The following is a 26527-nucleotide window of genomic DNA, read 5'->3' on the forward strand; positions in this document are numbered from 1 at the left end:
CATTTTCCAACACTATTCTTGTTGTACTGAAGATGAGATAACTATAATTAGTAATGAGTTTTGTATATAACTTGCTTAAATCATATATGTATGTCATGAGTTTAAAAGAGTAAAAAAATAATTAAATCATGGTGGTTGTGTGGCCTAAGGTGGCCGGACGGCGTCGGCGCACGGCGGCAAAGGCGTGACAGTTCGTCTGGGTGTAGAGAGGATAACTTGAGGGTGAAAGTCAACTTAGGTTTGACCTTTAAACAAACTGATGACATTCTTTAATAAAGAAAACAATTTGATGGCTGTGAAAAGTATTCATAGATTTATGGGTGGGATTGCCTAGATTTGATTAAAATATTAGATGGTCCCGTGGTGCATACAGTGTTATAAATATCGGATATATCGGCCGATATATCGGCGATATATCGACGATATTTAGAAAATGATACGATATCGTCATATCGGTTGACTATATCGGTCAACGGTTAAGTATCGGTCAAACCCCGATATATCGGTCAAACTCTGATATATCGGTCAAACTTTGATTTTTTTATTATTTTCACAATTTTTGTTTAATTTTTTAATATTTATTTCCTCTTTTTTTAAAAAAAACTTATTTTTTTTCATTTTTTCATATATATTTTACTTTATATATTTTTTAAATATATATGATGAATTTCAAGTCTAAATAATTATTCTTAAATGTCTATTTTTATTATTAGATGTCGTTCGTATACTTTAATTGTCATTAAATCAAGTATTTATTTTCTTCAGTGAAGTATAATTTTATAAATTTTATTGAAAATAAGCAAATCCGATAAAACCGATATATCCCCGATAAAACCGATATATCTCCCGATATATCGTTTTACCTCTCGACCGATACGATACCAAAAACGATATTTAGACCATTGGGTGCATACAATCGTCTTCCCTTGGAACATTTTAATTCTTCGTTTTCTAGTTCCATTTTCACTTCTTGATGTTTACATTTGAAATTTTTGTTTCACTATGTGTAAAAGATGGCATCTTTTGTAGAATCACATCGAGTATTCTAAAAGCTGCCATCTTATCTCGTCTCCAAAACCAAATATTTGACTGTACTGTATACCCTAATTTTTTAATTCTTAATAAAATTTGGATAAGCAGTTACTATAAAGATGTTACATATCTTTCAGCTAGGTTTTCCATCAACACAACATGATGATACACATTACCTCATCTCCTTTTCATCGATCCTGACGTGTTAGATCTGTGTATGAGTTGAACCTCATTACCAAAAAGAAAACGGGTTCCATTAGCATCCACATCAAGCTTTAGGATACAGCATTCATGGGGTTTGGCCGCCAATATCTGCTTAATCATGACATGGTTTGGTTAGGCCATTATGAGCCAATGGTAAACATCCATGTCTAATCAACTATTTGTGGAAATGGCATGATCGATTAAAAAGGTTTATATGTCTATATACATTTGGGATACTGCTCACTAGTGATTTGAGAAATGAGAACCAAATTAAAGCTGTCTCACATAACACTTTCTACATGTCACAATATTTCATATACAGTGAGGTTTTTTTTTTCCGGCAAAGTTATATAGTGAAGTTTGATAAACATCGTACGTGTACTATATAAAGTATACTTACATGTCATGTGTCATTACACTCCGGGATAACTAAAATAATAATGTTATTACACTCTGGGATATATGAATCATGATTTTTTTTGTTAGCATGATAACCTTTCATTTTTAATAAAAATACGGATGGCCTCTAGTTATTGAAAGTTTGAAATTAGGCATGAGCTACATGTGAAAAAAATCATTTAGTTAATATGTTTTGTGTGGGTACAATACACATGACTTATGGCTGTATAATCAAATATATGCTTATGTTTTCATTGATATGTTTATACATAAATATGAGATATTAGAGTAAACTAATTGATTTTGAAACTTTGAAACAAAGTGAATAGTTGATTATTGTTAGATAATAAACAAAAACCATTTGCTAAGAAGGCTGGTCATCATGAAAAGAACTGAGGCATATTTGAATCTTATGGGTTTGTGTTAGTCATGACCATTTTTGTTCCTTTTTTAGTTTGAACTATAATCTACTGGGTTCAATGGATCAATTGATGTTAATGCTTATATGAGTAATGATCTAATACTGTAGCTTTGAGAATATAAATATATGCAAATGTGCTATTTTAAACTCAATGACGCATAAAATAAAATAAAATAAAAAGCAGCATTACTTGTAAATTTGGAAACGCAAGTTTTAGTTACTAACCATTCAATTCAGCTATAAGCTGCCTTTATCAATAAAAATTGATGTAGGTTTGCCAAACACAGCACACATCATTAATAATGTATTTTAGTTAAATGACTAAATCAAATAATTCAAAAATGTGTGACTACAAAGAAGACCACTTGGACATGTTTACATCTCCAGAAGTTGGACATTCTTTTCCACAACGCTAATAAATCGAAGCAGAATACAAAACCTGACCCTGCAACGTCCTAATCCAACTTGCACTTTTTCATAACAACAAATCTACCCAAAAAAATATCCAAAATCTTATTACATGCATTACATTTTACGCTACTTTTAGGACCACAAAGTCTTTTTCACCTCGACATGCCAAATTGTTTTACCGCCTCCTTGCAGGGGTCCAATGCGGTAAAGAAGGGCTAAAATGCTTGGAAACCACCCTGGAGTCCAGTAACTCCATAATCGGGGTAAAATTCACACACCGCGGCACCTTGTACTGGTTAATTGACGCGCCTCGAGAGATCGCGTAGTCCATCAACTCCTCAAACGTCCCACTCTTCACCACTCGTATCTCCAACGGCCCGATCGAGTTGTCCGCCACCCGGCACTGCCGGTAAACCGAGTTCAACGATTCCTCCATCGCCAAACAGCACTGCGCTAGCGCTTCCGAGCTGGGCGGCTCGGCCGAGTCCTTGACTAGTAGCTCCCAGTATATGACGTAGTGGCCGGGGATGGTCTTGGTGTCTGCAAAGCTAGTGTACTCGACGACGCTGGCGTTGAGACTCTCGAGGACGAGCTTGGTGGCGTTGTCGACGGCGAGCTGGAGCTCGGCCTCGTCAGTCTTGTCGGAGTCAATGCTGAGGAGGACATTCTTGCGGCGCACGAAATGGAACTGCGGCGCCGAGTTGTGGAACCCCGTGACTCTTAAAATGTCGCCGACGCGGTAGCGGTAGAGCCCGGCGTAGGTGGTGATGACGAGCTCGTACTCTTTTCCGACCTGCACGTCGACCAGGTCGACGAGCCTTGTCGGGTCAAGGCTCATTGAGTTTGGTTCATAAGGAAGGAACTCGAAGTAGGCCATGTTGGGCATGATCGTGTACGAAACCTCCGAGGGTTTACACATCGGGTTGAGGTTGAGTCCGAAATAACACTCCGACGAAGCGTACATGGTGCAGGCCATCGGCAACCCGCCGCTGTAGTAATCCAAGGTTGGAATATACTGCGCCATAGCTCCGGTGACGATGACGTCAAGGTACTTAGTGTTGGGCCAAATCCTGGTTATGATCCCCTCCCAATTTTCCTCCCCGCATTGTTCGGTGACGAACTCGGCGAGTTCCTGGTTTGGTTTCAGAATCTTCTCCATGCAGTTCTTCAGGTCCGGGTCGGTGATTTTGGAGCTGAGAGTTCCCCTTCGGATGTCGGCGGCGAGCTGCTGCCAGTTGAGCTGGAGGAAGCGGATGGCACGGAGGAGACCGGAGGCGAAAACGGCGCCGAGGCGGAGGACTTGGTGGCGGTCGAGGAGGCCGCAGAGCATTTGGGTGTACATGGATTGAAACGAATCGGGGCAGAGGATGGCCTCGTTGGGGCTGGTGTAGACATTGTACGGATCGTAAGGGCGGGTCTTGAAATGCTCGCTTTTGTAGTAGCTGGTCAAAACGGGTCGGGCCAAGAGTCCGCCCGGCGTCTTTGTTTCCGACTTGACAAACAGAAAGTATAAGCCCTTGCCTTTGTTCAAACCAGGCACACAGCTGTGATTAATTAAACAAAAAACTTATCAGCTTCCCAGAAATTATATTATTAATGAAATAAAAAAAATGTTATTTTAGTGTGGGTGGCTTGAACTTACAGATTCATGACTGGCATGAGGAGATTGTAGAGAGATTGACGACGATCCAACTCCTCTTGAATTGTTGGCATCAGCTTCCTCTCACCCGCTGAAGTACCAGAGCTGTAATCAAAATCGAAATCTCCATCAGATATTGTGTTGTGTTTTATTATCATTTTTATTTTCATCATTTGATTATGTGAAAACGATGAAGATCTGAAAAGTTGAGCCGTAATTTACCTGGTGAGGAACTCGGAAATTGGATGAGAGGAGAGAATGGGAGAGCGGTCTCCATTGGCAATCCTTTGGATCTCCGGCTGGAGATCCTCGTAGGTGATCACCGGAACCTTGGATCTGAACGATTTCCGGTCAGTGGCGCCGCCGAGTTTGTGGCGACGGAGGTACTCAGTCTCGGCGTTCCGGCTCAAAATCTGGGCCAAGACATTCTCCTGGACGGCGGCGGCGTTCCGAGTCGTCTGTTCGATAAAGTGCAAGGCCTTGGCGTCCTTCTCGCAGGCCGGCGGTCCTAGAGGTGAAGGGAGCGAAGAATCAACCGCCATTGAATCGAAGGAGTTTGATTGATTATGTTACAAATAGATCGAGGAGAAAAGAGAGGAGGAGGAGTTTGAGTGGTGTTGTTGGCTGTGGTGCTGTGCTGTGTTGGGGTTGAGATGGGAGTGGGAACTATTTATAGGGAGGGGAAGGCGGGAGAGGAGTACGGTGGGGACCACATTGGAGACAAAATGGTAGGACGAGGGAAAAAGAAAAATGGAAATTGAAGAGAAGAAGATGATGACGAAGGTGAGAGCCGTGGGAAAGTAAAAAAGAGAGAGGGGGGTCGGGCAGGAGGGGGACAAGGTGGGGGCCCGCACACGTAGACATGGCCGGAGGGGAGGCCGGCAAGTGGGGATAAGTGGACGGACATGTCAGCGGAGAGGGGTAGAAAGGTAAATGTAGTTAAAAACGACGCGTCGCGCAAACTACGCGGCTGGTTAAATGGGAGGGTGAAATTCGTGAAAATGTTGGGCGACGACAGCGATGGGGTGGCGGCACACCCGGCAATTGCTACTGTAGCAGCTATTCCGCGTGAGCCATTGAACTAAAATCAAAACGTAGTTACACATGAGTTATGTTGAGTTACAACACACCTCAAATTATTGAAAATTTTGTTTTTCTAACTAATAAAAAAAATTAATTTTAAATATTAACTCACCTTAAATATATAAATATATATATATATATATATCTTATAAATAATCGTAATTCTTTTTTTCTAATTCAACCTATTATAAAATTCTGGTTCTGTCTCTATCTTTTTTTTGTTATATTTTTATTTCGTGAGTGACTTTGATGATGGTCATGAGCATAGTTTTGTTGCTTATCTTTAGAAGAACAAGAAAACATGTATGCTCTTTGGTGGTGTTTGTATTCTTCAGTGGGCATAATGAGGCCAAAATTTGGCTGAGGAGGAATAAGAATAAAAATTGCATGTGCATTATGGTTTATCCTCTAGCTTCTTAGATGTTTGTCATATTAGCAAATAGTTAGCTACTACAGTGTTAGTGTGTGTGACACCATGTGATGAGTTTCTTTTTTGAACATTATCTTTTTGTCCATCTTAACTCACAAGATTTTTATGTTATCTACCACAAGATCCATGTGTTTGTAATTAGTGAGTTATATGGTAGGTGTATCAGTTTTGATCAGACATTGTCACGTTACGATTTAACAACGTAAAAAAATTATTATTTTACATGTTATTTGTTCCTTTGAAAAAAATAAACAGTAACGCATAAATATGTCGACTAACTAATACAAAAGATTTATCAGTTATTATTTTAATTTTAGAGTCATACGTTTCTCTTTGTAACATTTTATATTTCAATAAATTTTGTCCATTATTGTTCTTCTTTGTAATATTTTTTATTTAAATAAATTTAAATAGAAATTTTTAAATGTAGAGTAATTTAATTTCAAGGTTTCGAACTTATTCGATGAAATGAAAATCGAAGCTTAAATCATATATAGAGAAATCAAGAAACTCATCTATGTCATAATGCTGCATGTACAATCAGTATATCTATCAGACATTGTCACGTTAAGATTTAACAAAGTAAAAAATTGTTATTTTACATGTTCCTTGTCCTTTTGAAGAAAAATAAACAGTCTAACGCATAGAATATGTCGACTAACTAATACAAAAGACTTGTCGGTTACTATTTTAATTTTAGTCATGTGTTTCTCTTTGTAACATTTTCTATTCCAATAAATTTTGTCAATCACCGTTTCTTTTTATAACATTTTTTCTTTTAATAAATTTCAATAGATTTTTTAGATGTAGAGTAATTTAATTTCAAGGTTTCGAACTTATTCGATGAAATGAAAATCGAAGCTTAAATCATATATAGAGAAATCAAGAAACTCACCTATGTCATAATGTTGCATGTACAATCAGTATATCTAGTTCTTTACGTGTTGTTTAGGTTCTACATATTTTTCTTTTCTCCTTGCATTGCTCGATCGAGTGATGTCATGAGGTTCCCCCGTGCCATTTTTAATATCTCCCTAGCGTGCTCTTAATTTTATATCGTGGGTTAGCGAGGAAAGTATACTAATCTTTTAGTTGCACGCAATATTAAAAGATTAATTCTCTGCATCACTGGGTTGCTTGTCATATCAAACAAAGTATGATTAACGAATTAATACTGTTAACTAGTAACCGTCACCATCATAAATTATATATTGCCACTCCCTAACCCTAAGAATTTTTTCCTCACTTTCATTTCGTTGCGAGATTAATAGCAAACAATTTGGGTTAATTTATTATACATCAATGTATATTATATATTCTGAATTCAACGGTTGACAACATATATTATTTTTCTAACATCACTCACAAAACAATATCGACCGTTGGATGTGAGATATATAACATACATTGATGTATTCTAAAATTTTCCAAAGAATCTCTCATATTAAAACACCTCTCAAACCAACATTTCGTCTTCCTCAACATATTTCAATCCCCCTCATGACCTCTCAGACTCGAACACATATACAATTCATGCACACGCAACACTTACATTTCTTTTTCATCAATGATTCTCGATCAGTTAGAATTATTAAGAATTTAAGAGCCGTAGCAAACACCATTTGCACAATGCTTCACGAAATAGATCGATCAAAGTCTTCTATGAAAATGCAGAAACTCCAAAAATTTTGCCACCCAAATATCTAATTTTCGTAGACTTTAAACCCAGGTTTATATGAAACTTGTGTATCGTGTACCAGAAGGTACGACACAGGTTTCCTGAGGCCGGCTGGTTTCGTCAAGTCTCTTCGTAGTTTGGCCGGCGACAAAACTTGAAGACATAATGTGCAAAGCATGGACTTCTTCGTATGCCATCCTCAATTCCTCATCATTTTTTTGTATACTAGCTAGGTTTTTTCAACAGTCAAATATTTTGGTGGAAGAATTTTGATTCGAAAGGATAAGGCATAGAGCAGTCAATTGAATACTCCCCATTTCTGAGTTTATAGTTTTCTTGCTTTGTGGGTAGGGTTAGGTTTCCATGGAAAAGTTAGCTTTGAAGACCTTGACATCTCAACAGCTATATAAGTATATATGCTGCCCAACCTTTTGAAAAAGAAAGGGGGCATGGAAAGGAGCTTTTCTTTTCAAATAGTTTGTCTGCTCGTATAAATTGATATATAGATATGGACCAATGAATATGTACAAATATAAAAAGGTCATGAGGCTAATTTGAGCTTACATCACTACTTGATTCATAGTTTATGTCACTACATATTGTATATATGAATAGTTTATTGCTCCTAATTGATCTAACACAAGGGCCATGGTTATCGATTGTGTTTGTGAAAATGGACATGGTAGGGGGCAAGCTAATTTGGATTATGCGTAGCTATATGCCTATATATAGTTCATCTAATGCATGAACATGCATGTATCATGGCAATCCACATGCATGGATGCATGCTCTAATTGGCACTTAATTAGTGCCTAATTAATTAACAGATGCAAAGTTTATATATAATCTCAACACGATGATCTTATTACTCAATATATCGATACATCATCGTGTATATATAATCTCGTTAACAATTAGTATGTCGTAGATTATCTTAAGTGCTGATGCGGTTGTCCGAAACCCTTTTATTTTGTAGGACTACCTAATTGCATTTAACATATTATACATAGATAAAATAATATTGTTCCTTTTGTAAAGATGATTAAATTGCTATCGATTCGATCATTTAGAACAATGACCGGTTAGATCTAGCCATAAAATCGATTCGAATTTTAACAATAAGACATTATACACTCGGGAGAGTATTTGTCAACGTCTTGAGTAACATAACTCCTGCTTTTGTGAGAGAGCATATATTTAGCGCGCGGCCTGGTTGGGATTTGAGATTAGTTTATATATGTAGTGTACTACTAATCCTAAGTTGAGAAGATCAATTACAATCATGGATAAGTTCTTGGTTTCAATTTTATTCAGAAGAGGAGTATTGTTTAGTGCACAAGTTGGACGACAAGCTGCAGCCTAAGTAGAATAACAGAGATAATTAAGAACAAGCTATTGGGTTTCTTCTAGCTAGTTAACTTGTTTTCTGGGTCTGAGGACTCTGAGCTGGTGTTCAATTACTTAATAATTACACATTTTAGGTGTTTTCTCAATAGGAAGCTTGCATATGCTTATGATCCTTGTTTTGTTAGCAACTAATTAAACTTGTAGACAAAGTCATATGCTCCATTTGGGTGGACATTAACTCCTATTTTCTGGTATAGACTATAGTCTATAGCCATAGAAAAATCGAGAACACGTTCGATCTGTTAACAGTTCATTTATGTCATAATGCAATGTAGATATCTGTTTTTTTATTTTTTATTTGAAAGGAATGTAGATATCTGTTATTAGCAAGAACAAACGAACAATTATCTCCGAATTACACCGAACTGAAACGGAGCTAACATAATATTGATTAGTCAATTAGCCTGCCAACTCTGTTGATCTTCTCGGAGGAAACTTGGCCGGAACTCAGAAGCAATCGAGGAGAACGACGAGCGGAAGACTAGAGCCGGTAAGTAGGAATCTGAAACTTTAGTCTAGCTAGCAAAATAGTTGATGGAAAAACACTGAACTGAAACGGAAACTGGTCAAATTGAAAAAGGAAGGTACTTCAACATTTTTTCGTTCTTTAAGAGCATCTCTAACGGCTATGTCATTTTAGAGAAATAAGAGAAATTTACAGATTTTAGGTTTTTTTTTCCACTCCAACAGATCCTCCATCACATTCTCTAAAATATAGAAATGGATGAGAGAGAATGTGAAATCCTTCAAATTTGTAGCAATTTGCAAAATTTTAGAGAAACAAATATTAAATGTTGTACATTTTATCCATTAACTCTTGAGTTATAACAACCAATCAAAATAATAAAAGATTAAAATCATTTATCTCAAACTAGCATATTAAATATATACAATAATTAATGGTTATAAAAATAGGATTATATAATATTTTTTCACTTGTAATAAATGCAGAAATATGCAAAATGCATAAACTGTTAGAGTTTGAATATAATTTTTTTTTTTGAAGATTTTGACATTTGTTTTTCTATTTTAGAGAAATTTTGCTAAAACTGTCGGAGATGCTCTAATATGTAAAATAATGAAGAGAAGAACACAGGAATGTTTCAAACTCGTTGTAAACCTGAATCAACTTGATTTAATAGTCAATTTGGTCGGTTATTAGAATAGTAATTCAAGTACATAATATTGATTAGACTCAAAGTGATACAAAGAATGAAAACCAATCATATAATCCCAGTGGCAACAATTATATTCAACCGACTTTGTGCCCGTACAAACTACAATTAATTGGATTACGGAACGCAGACTTCATATCTTGTTAGCTGTTTGTTACAAATCTGTCTCTGTACGACCCCAGGTTCAAACTTCATCTTCAAGCTAGTCTGTCTAAGATTCGTTAAGTGTAATTTCAACTAACAACGCAATTAGTTGCATAAATTCTCATATATGGAAAACTAATATCCATTTTCAAAGAAAATTGAAATAGTTGATGTGACTATGCGCATAAGATTCAACAAAAATCTGATAATATTCATAGACCACGAGTGATTGCGAGTGTTAAGGTGTGAAACGTACTCTTTCACACAACTGACATAACCATCTCTTTAGCTGAATTAGCTCTCGGCTATATAGTAACAATGGTGGAATTCCTTGAAATTTCAACATTGAAAATTTATACGCACGACAAAATCGTATATAGTGAGACGTTCCTACTTATATTATGTTGATTATTTCATGGATGCATCAAAAGTCAGTAAAGTAAAGTACTTAGTTTTGTCCGATGAACTTTACATTCACACGCATTTTAGTTTCGCAGTATATTAAATTAATTATCCTAATGAGTGATAATGGACGTTGAATTAGAGAAAGCCCTAAAGAGTTGAAAAATGAGTCGCAAAGTGGAACAAACGTGCAACAAAAGGAAGGGCGAGGGAAGGCGAAAACCAGCAATTTGTATTTGGAGTTGCTATTTTTGTTGTCGCCCTTCGAGCATTGACTCAAAAGTCAATAGTCTTCCATGTAATAAAATAATTTTGCACGTGAAAGTTTTTAAAACCCTGGGGGCGTCAAGGGGTAGGATGTTTCCTCTGTCGCCGAGTTCACGTGGTCCACGCTAACATGCGCCACGCCGGTTTCCTAACCACTTCCCGGTCCTCCTCAGTCAAACTCTCTAATTTTTCCTTCTCCGGTCCAAAACGTACGTAACAACGCATGCATAAAACTTCACTCTTTGAGAGCATTTCACTACTATATATATACTTCTACACCCACAGAGGACAGAAACCTGGAGAATTTAGATTTGGTTGAGCTTTTTCAGATGATTATGTGTTTTTTTTTAATCGTGGGTTGGGATGATTAGATGCTGAAAAATAGAGACGCACAAGTAAGACAATAGGGGTGGAGCTAGCGATGTACAAGAAAATATGGAGCGTAACCGGGTATGGTTCAAGTATATAATAACATGTTTACTAACTTGGAATGAAATTGAAAATGGAGAAATTGATTACAAGATGAGAAAATTTCGTCATTTACTAAATATATATACTGATCACATCTGCTGGTGTCGATCGACCATATTTCGAACTGGAGTTATCGATCGCCTAAGTGTCCACTAATGTACCATAACTTTTATATTAACTTTATAATAAAACTATCGCATTATGAAGCGACTATATGAAGGAAACTTCTCAGGATCAATCGACACCAGCCGATGTGATAGGTATATATATTTAGTGACCTTGTAAAAATTTCATCCAATTCGGACCTCGTTTAACCGTAAGAATTTCCGGTAAATCAAAAACATCACTAATATGCCCTAAGGGAATACCTATTACCAAGATACAAACATCGAAAGACGTTTGCATATCTGAAATCACCTATTTTTTTCACCGATCGTGCGCGGACGCACCGAGGAAACCTATTTGGCAAAGCCCTGGTTAATGGGGGTTTTAGTATGTCAAAACACATTTTTGTTGTTGACTGTAGGTACGGACGGTCAAACCATGTCCAAAATTGATGAAATTTTTACGGGTTCCCTAAATATATATACCGATCACATATGCTGGTGTCGACTGACTATATTTCGAACTGGAGTTGTCAATCGGCGAAATGTCCACTAATGTATCATAACCTTTATATTAGGTTTATAATAAAACCATCGCATTATGAAGCGACTATATGAAAGAAAATTCTTGGAATCGATCGACACCATCTGATGTGATCGATATATATATTTAGTGACCATTTTAAAATTTCATCCAATTCGGACCTCGTTTGACCGTTGGAATTTCTGATAAACCTAAAACACTACTAATATACCATAAGGGATGACCCATTACCAATATGCAAATGCTGAAAGCTGTTTACATATTTGAAATCACCTAATTTTTGTCACAAATCGTATGTGGTAGCAACAAGGAAACCCATTTGATAAAACTCCGGTTAATGGGGTTTCATATTTGTGAAAATACCCGGCCCTTATTTAAATTTACTAAGTCCTGGGTGGGTTGACGAGTCCTATCTACACCCACAGAGGATAGAAACCTGGAGAATTTGGATTTGGTTGAGCTTTTTAAGATGATTATGTGTTTTTTTAATCGTGGGTTGGGATGATTAGATGCTGAAAAATAGAGACGCTAAAGTAAGACAACCAGGGGTGGAGCTAGCGATGACGATGAGATTTACGTAAAAGAAAAGATGGAACGTATCAGGATACGGCTCATGTATATAATAACACGTTTACTAACTAAGAATGAAATTGAAAATGGAGGAATTGATACAAGACGAGAGAATTTTGTCGTTTACTAACACATAGAGGAATTAGAATAAATGTGGGTCTCATCTCCTCATCAGGAATTGATTCCTGACAGACCCCCTAACTTGATACCTAAAGGGGAGGTGGGTATCGAAATCCATTCCTCCATCAGTTTGGGTATCAATTTTTGTTACCAAAACTATCCTAATGTAATTGAGAATATTTCCAAATTGTATGTATATATATTGTTAAAACCCAAAAATAAACAACCACAAATATTTTAGTTCTTTTCTTTCTCCAATAATATTATACAATTTTTATTCTTCTATTTACATATACTATACAATCTATACGTGGAATCTAGTTGGAATTGAATTTGTCTTATTGGATACTTAAGAAAAAGAAATTAGTGTAGTGACATTTGTAGTTTTGCGGGTAAAAACGTAAAAGAAATAAATATGAGTATTTTAGTAATCAAATTAATTTAATTCTTATTCCGATAGTAAGTAAATAACATCAATCAGAATTAGTGTTGTTTATGTTCTAATTCCATGTTGTAAGTAAACAGTTTAATGAAATTGAAATCTCCACATAAATCCATTTCGTCTCACATTCATGATGAATTTCATTCCTGATGAGTTTCATTCTTGATGACGGAATTAGAAGATTACGTCGTATATGGTCATTATATAATAGATTCAAAGTAAAGACGTTTTCAAATATCACACCTAAAAAATGATGTACACAAAAATCTACAAAGAATCGATGAACTTCCCCTTTTGCTAAATACATGACTTCTCTAGGACAAGACAAAGTCACAAACAAGTGAAATGACTTGATTTGTTCAGTGGATTCTAAAGCACGAACCTTTAGAAATTTTTACCTTCTTTGCAAGGATAGGAAAACTTGGGATTCTTGGGGTTGTAGGCGCTTGTTCTTCGAGTCGCGTCTTGTCATGAAGTTGTAGCTTGGGTGAATAAGATAGAGGAGCTATCTTGAAAGATATCGCTCATGTTGCAAAAAAAAAAAAACTATTGATTCTGTTGAACAAAGCTATCGTCAACACATGTAAAATACACTGCAGCGATTTCTGATAAGATTTTTCTTATGATTTAAGTTGAAGAATGTAATGTCCTTTTGACAATGCCATGTATCTTCAGCAAATAGTATAAATTAATTAGCGTTTGTGGGTGTAATAGGTGTAAGTGGGTATCTAGCTAATTAGGGTAGTAGTATAAAATCTAAACAACTCTTTAGGTGTTTTCTTTATACATCTTGGGTGAATGACCCCTTGAGCCTCATCAGGCACCTCTTAATATAAGGACCTTATGTTGTATGCTATCACATAAGCAGCTTATGGGCGTGGGCTCATAAACGTTAAGCATCTCATATGTGCAAGTTACAAACTTTTTGAGCTCATCTCGAATGTAGACACTTCTCAATTGTAGACACTTTTTGAGCTCAACTCCATGTTGGGGCTGTACTCCATGTCGACGACGACCAAACCTTTAGCCGGAGGAGTTAATTAGGCGGCCATGATTTGGGTGGACGTCGAAGAGCGCCACCTTCTTCATCTTGGTGGCGAGGCTTAGCCGAGCAAGGATGAGGGTTGATTCGGATCTGGGTCATATGAGATGGGTTTTTATCCAAGTCATATGTGTCATGTTTGCACCACTCACACGCACAACGTGTGAAATATCGTTGGACTCGTGTATATTAATGGGCCGTGCACAGAATAAGCTCTCACTTTTACTAAGTTTACTCTTTCTTCACTCATTTGATTGGTAACGGGCACAAAACTAGTAGGGGGCTGGATGTGCTAGAGCGCGCCTCATACATGATTTAGCTTGTTTAAAGTAAAAGAAACTCATTTCATCCTCTTATGTTAGCCTCTATTTCGATTTTTTAGTTGTAATTACTATCTATCTTGGTCATCAGTTACAAACTGACTCTACTTTTGGTTAGATTCAGTAGCAGTTTTCATGTTAAATTAGCTTCAAGTTCCGGCCTATCTGGTTTTTAGTCTCTAATTTCGTCTATGCCGGATAAGATTTATTTCCATTTTGGTTCGCTATTATATGGTCAAACTAATTTTAGGTCATTATCAATTTCAATTCTTCGTATATTAGCATGTGATTTAGTTTTGATTTTCCATTTTTATGTTAGTGGGATAGTAAATTAGTAATTACCAAACATAAGTTGAAAATGGGGTGAAACAAATTTGTCTTTGGGTTCTGATCTGTTACCATAATGAGTAATATAACCAACTCTTTAACGAACACCTGCCCAACGTATTACCCAAAAAAATCCGGGTCTTTTCTTACGTCTCTGGGTCGGTCAACCCGCATCTTTAGAAAACAATGTCTCAATTTTATTATGAAACCGGAGAAATTATTATATATACTCGCCACATATCTCACGTGGCGTATCCTCTTAATGTTATTAGAATATTTTTTACTGTGATTGTTTCTGATTGGTTCTTATATGAAACCGATGATATACTGCCAATACTTTAAATAATCGAGACAATCCTAGCCGTTTATTTACTAAGACAAATCCCAGCCACCAAATGTTTTTTTTCAAGATTGCCCATCAGTTTAACTTAACAGTACTACCTCTCTCTCTCCTCTCTCTGCACTTGTACGAACTGACACAACTTTGCCTCCGTTGGCTAGGCGACCACCATCATTCAATTCCTCTCCTTCTTGTCTTCAAAACCAATTTCTTCAATGTAGATTTAAGCAAATTTTCAGCAAAACCAAAATTGAGGCATATTGAAAATTCGAGTTCCTGCGACCCTCCTTGGTGATCTCTCAACCACATCTTGGATTTTGCATTTTTTCCTTTTTAATTGTTCAAATCAGAGCTAATTCCATTTTTTTAATCTTTTTATTCTTCGCCACTACTTGAATTTCTCTTCTCTCTCGACTGGATTTCTTGCTGACTTGCTCTATCCTCTGCCGGAATAAAGACGGTGGGTTTAGAGTTTAGAATTCCTGGTTCGAGTTCTAGTCAGTCCCATGTCTGGGTTTATAGACAAAGACTTAACAAAGGCTTAAAAAAAAGTCACGTGCCTTGTCACGTGATTGCTGGTGCTCGCACAACACTGAAGCACATAATATAAGCCGTGTTTGGTGCAGTTGGGCTTATAAAAAAATGGCTTATACTAATTTCTGAAAATAAGTAATTGATAAGTAAAATAGCTCAGTGTTTGGTAAACTGACTTTTATAAGTGGTTGTTAGTGGCATAAGAAGTGACAAAAGATTTGGTAAACTCAAACTCATTTATATTTTTAATTTATCAAATGACAAACTTAGACATTTTAAAAATTTATATGAATTGTTTGGTGATATAACGTATTCAAGTGTAAATATTATTTATGTATCATTTTTCCTTAACTTTTAAAACTTAAATAACATTATAATTATTATGCAACATTTGAAAATAAACATATACATATTGGACCAATAAGTACAAGTAGTTGCTAACAATTTCTAGTCAAGAAAAAAAAATGCGAATGATTAATTTATGATATTGATTCAATACATCTATTTGAATATAAATTTGTACCATGAATCTTCTCATTAATAGATAACCACTCTTCTTCACCTATATATCCATGTTATATAATTCTAACAATGGTAACAATTTATTTGTCACAAGATTGCCCTTGACACCTTCAAGTTGCCCTTGGTACATCTGAGCTCCCTCTTCAAGTCTGGGATAAATAATCGTATCTTTTTTTGCCACAAAGCAATATTAATTACGCGTGAATTGGCTAGAGTTATTATAACTTGATGAATGTGCTTTTGCTGCTTGCTCAATAATTTGTTCATTGATTGCAAGACATATCCACAGTTGTAACAAAAGACATATCCACAGTTGTAACAAAAAACATATCCACATCTGCAACAATTCCAAACACAAAACGTTACCAAAGAACTGGTATGAAGAAAATCCGCATATGCAAATGACTCTAATAATTAGCAACCAGTGAATTTCCAAAGTATGAAGAATTACCTGCATTTCATGTAAGAGCAACCATTGGATTTTTCAACATAGTAATGGCAATTTGCACACCTCCATTTTTTCTCATAAGCAAGGTTCTTCAACAAATTATCTTCATTTCCTTCTCACTTTCATTCCAAGTTCTGATACTCTGCGCACTCTATGCCGGCATGCCAAGAGACCTTACACTGGGCACAAAACAGTCTCCTACAATTCGGGCACTATGATTCTCATACAATCCCTTTCCCATTGTATAAAGATACAAAATATTTATTGTCCTTGATTGCAACATGCAAATTGAGAAGCCAATAGCTCATATGCTCACTAAATATTTATACAAATACCAAGAACATTTTAACAAGAAGAAGATTAATACATTATGTTTTATAGTCAAATACTAAAAACTGACAAACCAAAAATTACAATCCAGTGATTGTTTACACAGATTCCTTCCGGAAATATAAGGACTAGGGTACAACAATAATGAGAACTGTACAAAATTCTAATGTATCACAAATTCTTAGCAAGTATCACCATAACTTATACATAAACAGAATCCTAACGTATCACAAATTACATCATAATCTAACTAATGAATCTTTGTCCAATTAATACTAGATATACTTAGCATAATTGGTTTTCCAAGTATTGTACAAAATTGCATCTCCTATTGAAGAACTGAATACAATTTGATTGTGATATGAATTATGTAGGTGTCTGAGCCAAAATACTCATTTTAAGTAAATACGAGTTCTGTGCCAATATTTATGGCTTTATTCCTATGATGTAATCTTATCAAAATCTATTTAGAGGTTTTTTGATGTACTTAACTGATATTTGCGGTTAAAGATATTATTCCGGAGCCTACATAATTCCTTGACAATTGTTTAGAGTTTCTGGCCCGTTGGACCGGTTATTTGGGGAAACTAATAGCAGAAAAGATATTCATTCCTTTTAGGAATAAGTTTCAGGGATATTAGAAAATATGAGTTGAGAAATGAATTATTATCCTGATCAACTAACGGATTTTGATGACTTGATCCAAAAGAAGGAACAAATCATGTTCTCCATATAAAAGGGTATTTAGCAAAAATTACACACACAACTCAACCAAACTTTTGTGCAACCGCAAAACCAAAGCCTCCCAACGGAGTACCAAAGTCTCCTCACGGAGCACTGCTACAATATGCACCTTCACTGCATGTAGCCCACTATAATATGTACTTTCATTGCATGTAGCACAAGTCTGACTTACCTCGGCACAATGTCAAGTCCATCAAGTCGCTACCTTAGCTTGTAGCAAAAACCTAAAGTTTGCCTAGTCAACAACAATCAGTACAAACATCCTCGCAATCTTGATATTTAGCTCTGCTTATTCCCCAAGAGGTTTAAGTAAGAACCGGCTATCTTACATAGAGGTTGAGAAAAATCCTAGCAGTCATCTGCAGCAGGTCTTATTCGAACCCAGTTGCAGGTTTAGTCAACATCTGCACTCAGTCGTTTGAGAAGAAAGAAGTACGAGCACGCATCAACAAGCAAAAGCAAGTTGTATCTGACTCATAGGTATTGGCACACCAACGCATACACAATCAAGAACAGGGCAAGCCTCAAGGGTTCGCCGCGGCGTGCTGACTGTTCGCCGGAAGTGAAATTCCGAACCGAACATTTGGCACGCCCAGTGGGACACGTTTCAAGATTGCAAGTTAGTGCTTGTACTCCAAACAGTACCCCTCTTGCAAGAAACTAGAGCATTTGCCTTGTATTCCTCATAATACAATGACTTGCAGAGGTTTAACAACGGTGTATGCGTTACTTAAGTTTGAAGTAATGGAGACACCAGAAGCGGTTCAAGATGCCTCCAAGAAGTTAATAGACGTCGTCATAGCGGGCGAGGCAAAGCTGGAATCGATGATTATGTCCATGGAGAAGATTCTTGCATATCACTGAGGCTTGAACTTTCTACAATTTGCTAGACCTATCCCTGAGGTCTCCATTTTAAGACATATCCCTGAGGTCTCAGCTTTAAAGACCTATCTTTGATAAGCTTTAAGACATATCCCTGAGGTCTCAACTTTAAGACCTATCCCTGAGGTCCAAGGTTTAAGACCTATTTCTGAGGTCCAAGCTTTAAGACCTATATCTGAGGTCTCCACTTTAAGACCTATCCCTGAGGTCCAAGTTTTAAGACCTATTTCTGAGGTCCAAGCTTTAAGACCTATATATGAGGTCTCCGCTTTAAGACCTATCCCTAAGGTCTCCGCTTTAGGACCTATGCCTGAGATCTACATACAGGAAGGCATTCATTGTTTGCCTTAGGATCCATTCCTACACAATGGAGCTGCCGACATTTAAAGCCAAGTTTGTGATGCAACGAGCAGAAACAGTCCATGCAGATAGCTAATTTCGCTGACAATTCTATACCATTCTAGGAGGAACTAGCGAGTGAGCCTTATATGTAGAGAATTCCCCAGATGTCTACTTTCTGGTAAACTTTACAAAGGTCAGATCCTATCAGATTCTGCCTCATGTGTGCTTGTGTGAGTTTCTGGGCTTCCAACGACTTATATTCAACAAGTCCTCGTGCTCCAAGCTTAGTATAGATGTCTACAAGGGGAATGGTTGGAGGAGCAGACACCTCAAAGCAACATATCCGCCAATATCTGTGGTGAACAACCTCTTATCATGCAGGGGGGCTTCCATGCCAACTGAAAGGCTTCACTAGGGTGCTTAACATCAACATTTTGCTACCGTCATTCGCCCATATTTCAGGTATCAAAACTGGGGGGCTATATGGGCAGCAGCTATTTCAAAAAATTTCTTGGCCAAGTGAACGGAGTAGTGGCAGCAACAAGTTATCGAGCATGGCATCGTTTAAAATGTAAAGAGGCAGATTTTTAAATTTGCCCAAGCAAGGAGACGAATGAGAGACTACAATTTTCTAGAATTTTCTCGCTTAAATTAATATTTATTGGGTCCTCTTATATGGTTCATGTTGTTCGCGTATTGCTCCGAAGTAGAAGAGTAGACGCTTGATCATTTTTAGGATCATATTGGTTCACTAGGGGGCTATACTATTACGTCATCATCATAAAGTTCGAAACTTATTCGGTGCACGGGCCGTATATCTACATGGCTCATCTTAACCGTCAGTTTCAGCACGTGGAGCACATTTCAGATCATTTGAGACAAGTCTCCAATTAGGCTAAAGTGTCGCGAGTGAGATTGAATAGGAAATATAGTCATCTCCGGTCATCTCTGTGGCTTTCTCCGTCTTGATCGATCATATAAACAGTATCGCACTATCAACCAAACACAGTATCACACTATCAACGAAACTTGAATCAGCCACCACCTCAAATTCCTTTTCACTGAGCCTAATGGCATCTGCCGAGATCGAGTTATGTTGCTTCATCGGCGAGATCACAGATTATCATGGAATCAAATATCCTAATAATCCTCTGCCCCAAAATCATCTATCTGTTCTGCGCCTAAACCTCGCCGCCCCGGTAAGGTTGAAACTAAATCCTCATCGACCAGCATCACCGCCGTCACCACCCGTCACCGCAACTCAGCGGCAAGTGAAACCCCAATTCAGACACCCTGCCACCGATTTCCACCTCAGCTTCTCACTCACCCTTGTCGTCAACATGGAACACGACCCAAGCGGCATCTCTGAATCCACCTAATAGTTATTCTGCTTCTGAGATTTTCGTCTCTCATTGGGCTCCTCTTCTGCGATCGAGCTGCTATTTGATCTTGATTCATCTTTCTTGGTTTCAATTGTTAAAACTAGGGTTGAAAAGACAAATCATTGAAAATCAAACACAACAACCACTGAAGCTCTAATTAGTTGGTACCAAACATGCTAAAAGAGTAAAACAAATCAAACAGAATAACAGATCAAAGAGAAGGTGGGGGATGAGAGGAACGACTACTGAAGGAGTGGTACATAGATGTGGTGGAGGTGCTGTGTTTCAGAGATACAAATCAAATGAAAGAGGCAGTGCTAATAGTGCGTGGTTGCACACATATCCCGTGTACATACAAGGCTCGTGTATTGAATAAGCTCTCCATCAAGTTCCCCTTTCCAAGTTCCCCTCGAGCTTCCAAGTTTCCCTCGAGCTTGTCACCAAAATCCCCTCGAGCTTCTCGAGAACCTCTAAAGCCAATTCATGTTGCTTTAAAATATTTTTCAGCATTTCAAGGACCAGCGAGTGGTTTGCACCAACAAACAAATAACTAAAATCCAATATATGTGGTTTTAAAAGGGTTTATTCAAATTTTTATCAAATACCAGTGAGTGGTTTTTGTAGAATTTCATAGGAATGAATACAAGCATATGGAGCAATTTTCTCTCAAGTATATTGATTGATGATATAAACTGAGTACAAAGGTTGAGTATTTATACACAAAGTTAGAGCATTATTATGCACAACCTACTTTAACAATTACACAACATGCTTTACCATGCTAAGGTAAAACATTAGATAAACCAAACCCTAAGCAGCCATGCTGAAATGAGACCACAATACTGCAAACCAAGATCCATGAAATCAGTGAAGAATAGTGAGGATCACTCAACCATTTCACCACACCACCATACTACTGCTACCATTCTCCAAAATACTCCCCCTCAAGCTGGATCTAAGAGGTTTGTAGATCCCAGCTTGCTAAGAATAGAGAGAAATTGAGCAGACGATAGAGACTTGCTGAAGATGTCTGCAAGTTGATCTTCACTCTTAGTATAAACAATTGTAATGACTTGAAATTGAACCTGATTTCGAACATAGTGGCAATCGACTTCAATATGCTTAATGCACTCATGGAAGACTGGATTTGAGATAATGTGCATGACAGCTTGATCATCACAGTGAAGGGACATTGGCACTTGACAAGGGAATCCTAGATCGCCTAGGAGACCTTTTAACCAGATCATTTCACAGGCTGCAGAGGCCATGGCTCTATATTCTACATCTGCACTTGAGCGAGCAACAACACTTTGTTTCTTACTCCAAGTTACCAAATTTCCACCAACAAAGGTACAAAAGCCCATTGTACTTTTTCTATCAATAATATTACCAGCCAAATTTGCATCAGCATAAGCTGAAAAGCTTGTATGACCATTGTTCTTGAGTCATAATGTGTTTCACAATGCTCAAATGAAAAGATATAGGAGCATGCATGAACTGAGATACAATACTTATAGCAAATGAGATGTCATGCCTGGTTATGGTGAGGTAAATCAATTTTCCAACAAGTCGTTGATAAGAGCTGATATTGGAGAGAGCCTCACCAGGAGTGTCAAACATGATTTTGCTATGAAGAGGTGTGCGAACATGTTTACAATATGTCACTTCTGCCTCTGTAAGCAAGTCTAGAACATATTTTTGTTGGTTTAGAAACAAGCCTTTAGGTGAAGTAGCCATTTCTATTTTGAGAAAATATTTAAGAGCACTAATCCTTCATAGTAAATTTTGACAGAAATGACTGTTCGAGAGTAGCAATTTCTCCAACATTATCACTTGTGACAATTAAATCAATCAAATAAATGAGAACAATCAATTTTCCATGATCACCATTTCAGACAAATAAGGATGAGTCTGCATTACTTCTGAAAAAAACCAACTTCTTCCAGTACAAAGCTGAACTTAGCATACCATGCTATAGGTGATTGTTTTAAGCCATAAATGGCTTTATGCAGCCTGCATACCAAGTTAGGATCAAGATTAGCATGTAAGTGACTAGGAGGCAATTTCATATACACCTCTTCTTGTAATTCTCCATGCAAAAATGCATTTTTCACATCCATTTGGTGAAGAGACAAGTTCTTGTTGACTGCAATAGATAAGAGAACTCTCACTGTATTCATTTTTGCTACTGGTGCAAAGGTCTCTTTATAATCCACTCCATAAGTCTGAGTAAATCCTCTAGTCACCAATCTGGCTTTGTGCCTTTCTAAAGAACTTATGCATTTAATTTATTTTTATAAATCTATCGACAACCAACTGCTTTCTTCCCTTTAGGAAGTTGAACAATGCTCCAAGTCTGATTGTCTCCAAGAGCCGAGAGTATAGTTTCCATAGCTTGCTACCAATTTTCATGCTGACATGCTTCCTCAAAATTTTGAGGTTCATGAAGACCATCCGGGTTGCTGAGATAAGCACATAAATTTGATGATATGCTGTTGTAACTCACAAAATCTGAAATAGGATATTTTAAAGTGTAAGCCACATAATCTATCATTTTCACAATAAGATTCCTAGTTCGAGGAGGATTTCTCCTAGGCTGAACTGGAGCTGGGGAATGATGCATATGCTCATCTGGATCAACAACATCTGTAGTATCAATCTGTACAGAGCTATCATTATTCCCATTTGCAACAGATACAAAAGATGACATTTTTTCAAAATCTTGCAAATTTTTAGAATAATTTGTCATATGATATGTGGCTCCTGAATCAATGGCCCAATAATCATGCTCACTATCAATGACAGTCTTAAAATATTTCATGATACCTGGAATATCACTGTCTTTCACCATGTTTGTCTCAGCCAAAAAACCAGCAAACTTGCCAAGGAGAGTTGTATGTGGATCTTTTCCATTATCACTGCCACCCTTGCTTTGTTTCTGTTGCATATAAGTTGCAAATTCATTGAGTATACTAGCAAGATTAGTAGTGAAGTCAACCAAACCCTCAAAAGCAGTGGAAGAAGATGAAGCCATACTAGTAGCCACATTAACCTTGTGAAATGGATTGTTCTAATTCTTTTGATTTTTCTTGCTCTCTCTTTCCTTCATAAACTTGGCATTTAACTCAGGGTGTAATATCCAACAAGTTTCTACCACATGGTTAGTTGCATTACAATGAGTGCATTTTAATATTTTTTGACTTCCCTTTAAAGTTTCTAACCTCAATAGATGATTGATTGACAACATAAGCCCTTGAGTTGGACATGTTGGTGTTGATTTCAACATTCATAACTTTCCTGCGAAGTTCCTCTCTCTGAACTGTAGCACATACTGACTTGAAAGATGGCAGCTCTGAGTTCATAAGAATGTGACAGATCCTCATAGTCAACATTGAGGTTGGCCAAAAGTTGGAAAATTTTGTCCTCTTCAGCCCTTTTCGCCAGAATCAGAGTATCAATAGTGTGAGGACGATAGAGAGATAACTCATTCTACTTAGCTGTGAGTTTTCCAAGATACTGGACAAATGGAACATCTTCTTGCTCTAGGTTGGCTATATCCCTCTTGAGTTGAAATACTCGAACTGAGTTGTTCTGGTTGCCATACATCTCCTTGACATTGTTCATGATATCCAAGGCAGTTCCAGAATAGTTGAAAATCTCAGCTAGACTTGGCTCCATGGAATTCAGTAGCCATGACTACACCTGCTGATCCTTGCTCATCCAGACATCATAAGCCTCAAATCCTTCTTCTGGCATGGGAGAATTGCCATTAATGAAACCAAGCCTTTACTTAGCACCAATTGCTAAGGTAACTACCCTAGACCAGTTAAGGTAGTTGAATGGAGTTAACAATGTTGAGCATAATCGCTGAGATGTGTTTGGATCCTCTTCAGAAGAACTAGCCATATTAGAGTTAATATGACCAAATGAACCAAAAGGGTTTTCCTCAACCGATGAAGAGCTTCCATGCATTTTGAAACTAAAGAAAAAATTTCAATCAACATGAAAAGAAAACAAGAAGAGAAGAGAAGATAAGCAGAGGCATGACACTAAAGTTTCTGCTCTGATACCATGTAGAATTCTATAGGCATGAATACAAGCATATGAAGCAATTTTCTCTCGAGTATATTGATTGATGATATAAACTGAGTACAAAGGTTGAGTATTTATACACAAAGCTAGAGCACTATTATACACAACCCTACGTCCCTACTCTAACATGAAATCAATGAAGAATAATGAAGATCACTCAACCATTGCACCACACCACCATACTACTGCTACCATACTTCAATAGTTTTTGATTTACGAATGCCAATTTCGGTGGCATTAATCAGATGCAAGCAGCGTGGTCGATATCATGGCATGCAACCAGGACAAAGGGATCAACATGATCATCTTGGAAATATCTTTTGAAGAGGTTGCTTTTGGTCTTCTATGCTCAATATATATACATGTCTGCTTGGTGGATATACAGATGGTTAATTCATGCATTCATGAGAGATGACACCACCACTATCACACTTTCTTGGCCAATCTCTGTGGCTGCAAACACAATTACACGTACAGCTACAATTATAGAGGCCTTATTAAGGACTCTGAGCTTTTATTGGTTCATATTGGGGGGCTAGCAAACAAAATTTCGACATTCGCAGAAGAAAATATTGAATGACGCTTTGGTTATTTTCGGAAGAAATTTAGAGAAAGAAATAAGAGAAAATAACTCTTGTATATCACTTTGTTATCTTTACACTAAGAGAAGAGCTGCAATATATAGCAGCTGCACAACTATTACAAACTAACAGCTACAGTAAAAACAAGATATAACAACTACTAATTTACAAGCATATCTCCATGAATTAGGGAAAGCTGAATTAAGGGAAGCAATAAAGCAACATTGTTTCTTAAATCCCGAGACAGAAGAAGTAGAAGAAGCAGCGCCCATGCTGCAGATTGTGTTGCAAATACATCCATATCACGATGAATAAGAAGGCAAGTACAACCTAATCTTCACTAACTCCATCCATACTCACATAATTCAACAGTCTCCCTCAAGCTGGTTCAAGTGGATTAATTGAACCAAGCTTGGACAATAGACGTTGAAATTGAACTAAAAGACAAAACTTTAGTAAATATATCAGCAATCTGATATTCATTGCACACATACACTGTCTGTATCAAATTATTCTGAATTTAATCTCGAATGAAATGGAAGTCAATTTCTTTGTGCTTGGTCCTTTCATGAAACACAGGAATTACAACTATATGCATAGCTGACTGATTGTCACAAAACATAGAAACTGGTTTGGAATTTTGGAAACCAAACTCAGCCAACACAACTTTTAACCAGATGAGTTCACAAGCCAAAGAAGTCATTTCTCGATATTCAACCTCAACACTGGATCGAGCAACAACAACTTGTTTCTTGTTTTTCCAAGTCACAACATTACCACCAACAATTGTACAAAATCCAGTAGTTGACTTACGATCCAAAGCATTGCCTGCCCAGTATGCATCAGTAAATCTGACAATTTCATGATGGCCATGTTTCTTCATATGAACACCTCTTCTAACTGAACCCTTGAGATATCTCAAAACTTGAGTAACCAGTTTCATGTGTTCAGTAGTTGGAGAATGCATATGTTGACTCACTAAACTCACTGCAAATGCAATATCAGGCTTAGTGATTGTGAGGTAGATAAGCTTGCCAACAATTCTCTGATAAGCTGTAATATCATATAATTTTTCACCTTTCTCAAATAGCTTCATTTTCACATTGAGAGGAGTAGAAGAAGGCTTACAATCAGACATTCCCACTTTTACAAGCAAGTTAAGAGTATATTTACGCTGATTGAGAAACAGACCTTTACTGGAATTTGCAACTTCAATCCCCAAAAAATATTTAAGTGTTCCCAGATCTTTGATAGCAAATTTATCTCTCAGTGAAGACTTAAGAGCATTGATTTCATCCAAATTGTCACTTGTAACAATTAGATCATCCACATAAATCAACACAACCAGAGTGCCTGCGCTACTTTTTCTGACAAATAGAGAGGAGTCAGAATAGCTTCTCTTGAAATTAGCCTGCATAAGAACAAAACTCAATTTAGAGTACCAAGCTCTTGGAGAATGTTTAAACCATAAATGGCTTTATGTAACTTGCATACTAAGCCAGGTTTAGATGACCTGGTGGCAGCTTCATGTCAACCTCCTCTCCAAGATTTCCATGCAGAAATGCATTTTTAACATCCATTTGACAAATGTGCCAAGCTTGATTGACAACCAAAGAAAACAAAACCCTTATAGTATGTTTGACTAAATGCTTGAGCAACTAAACGTGCTTTGCACCTCTCAATCTTTCCATTAGATTG

General features: G+C 37.1%; 1 protein-coding gene across 1 annotated transcript; it reads right to left on the reverse strand.

Annotated features, from left to right (window-relative positions):
- Positions 1 to 2349: 2349 nt before the first annotated feature.
- On the reverse strand, positions 2350 to 4735 carry LOC126785509 (probable indole-3-acetic acid-amido synthetase GH3.1). The gene is made up of 3 exons (XM_050511223.1): positions 4329 to 4735; positions 4110 to 4211; positions 2350 to 4011 (listed from the first exon to the last, which is right to left on the reverse strand). The coding sequence occupies exons 1-3, from the start codon at positions 4646 to 4648 to the stop codon at positions 2643 to 2645; spliced, it is 1791 nt and encodes a 596-aa protein (XP_050367180.1). The 5' UTR covers positions 4649 to 4735; the 3' UTR covers positions 2350 to 2642.
- Positions 4736 to 26527: the final 21792 nt, after the last annotated feature.

This window comes from Argentina anserina, chromosome 2, assembly GCF_933775445.1.
Source record: "Argentina anserina chromosome 2, drPotAnse1.1, whole genome shotgun sequence".
Classification (NCBI taxonomy): domain Eukaryota; kingdom Viridiplantae; phylum Streptophyta; class Magnoliopsida; order Rosales; family Rosaceae; genus Argentina; species Argentina anserina.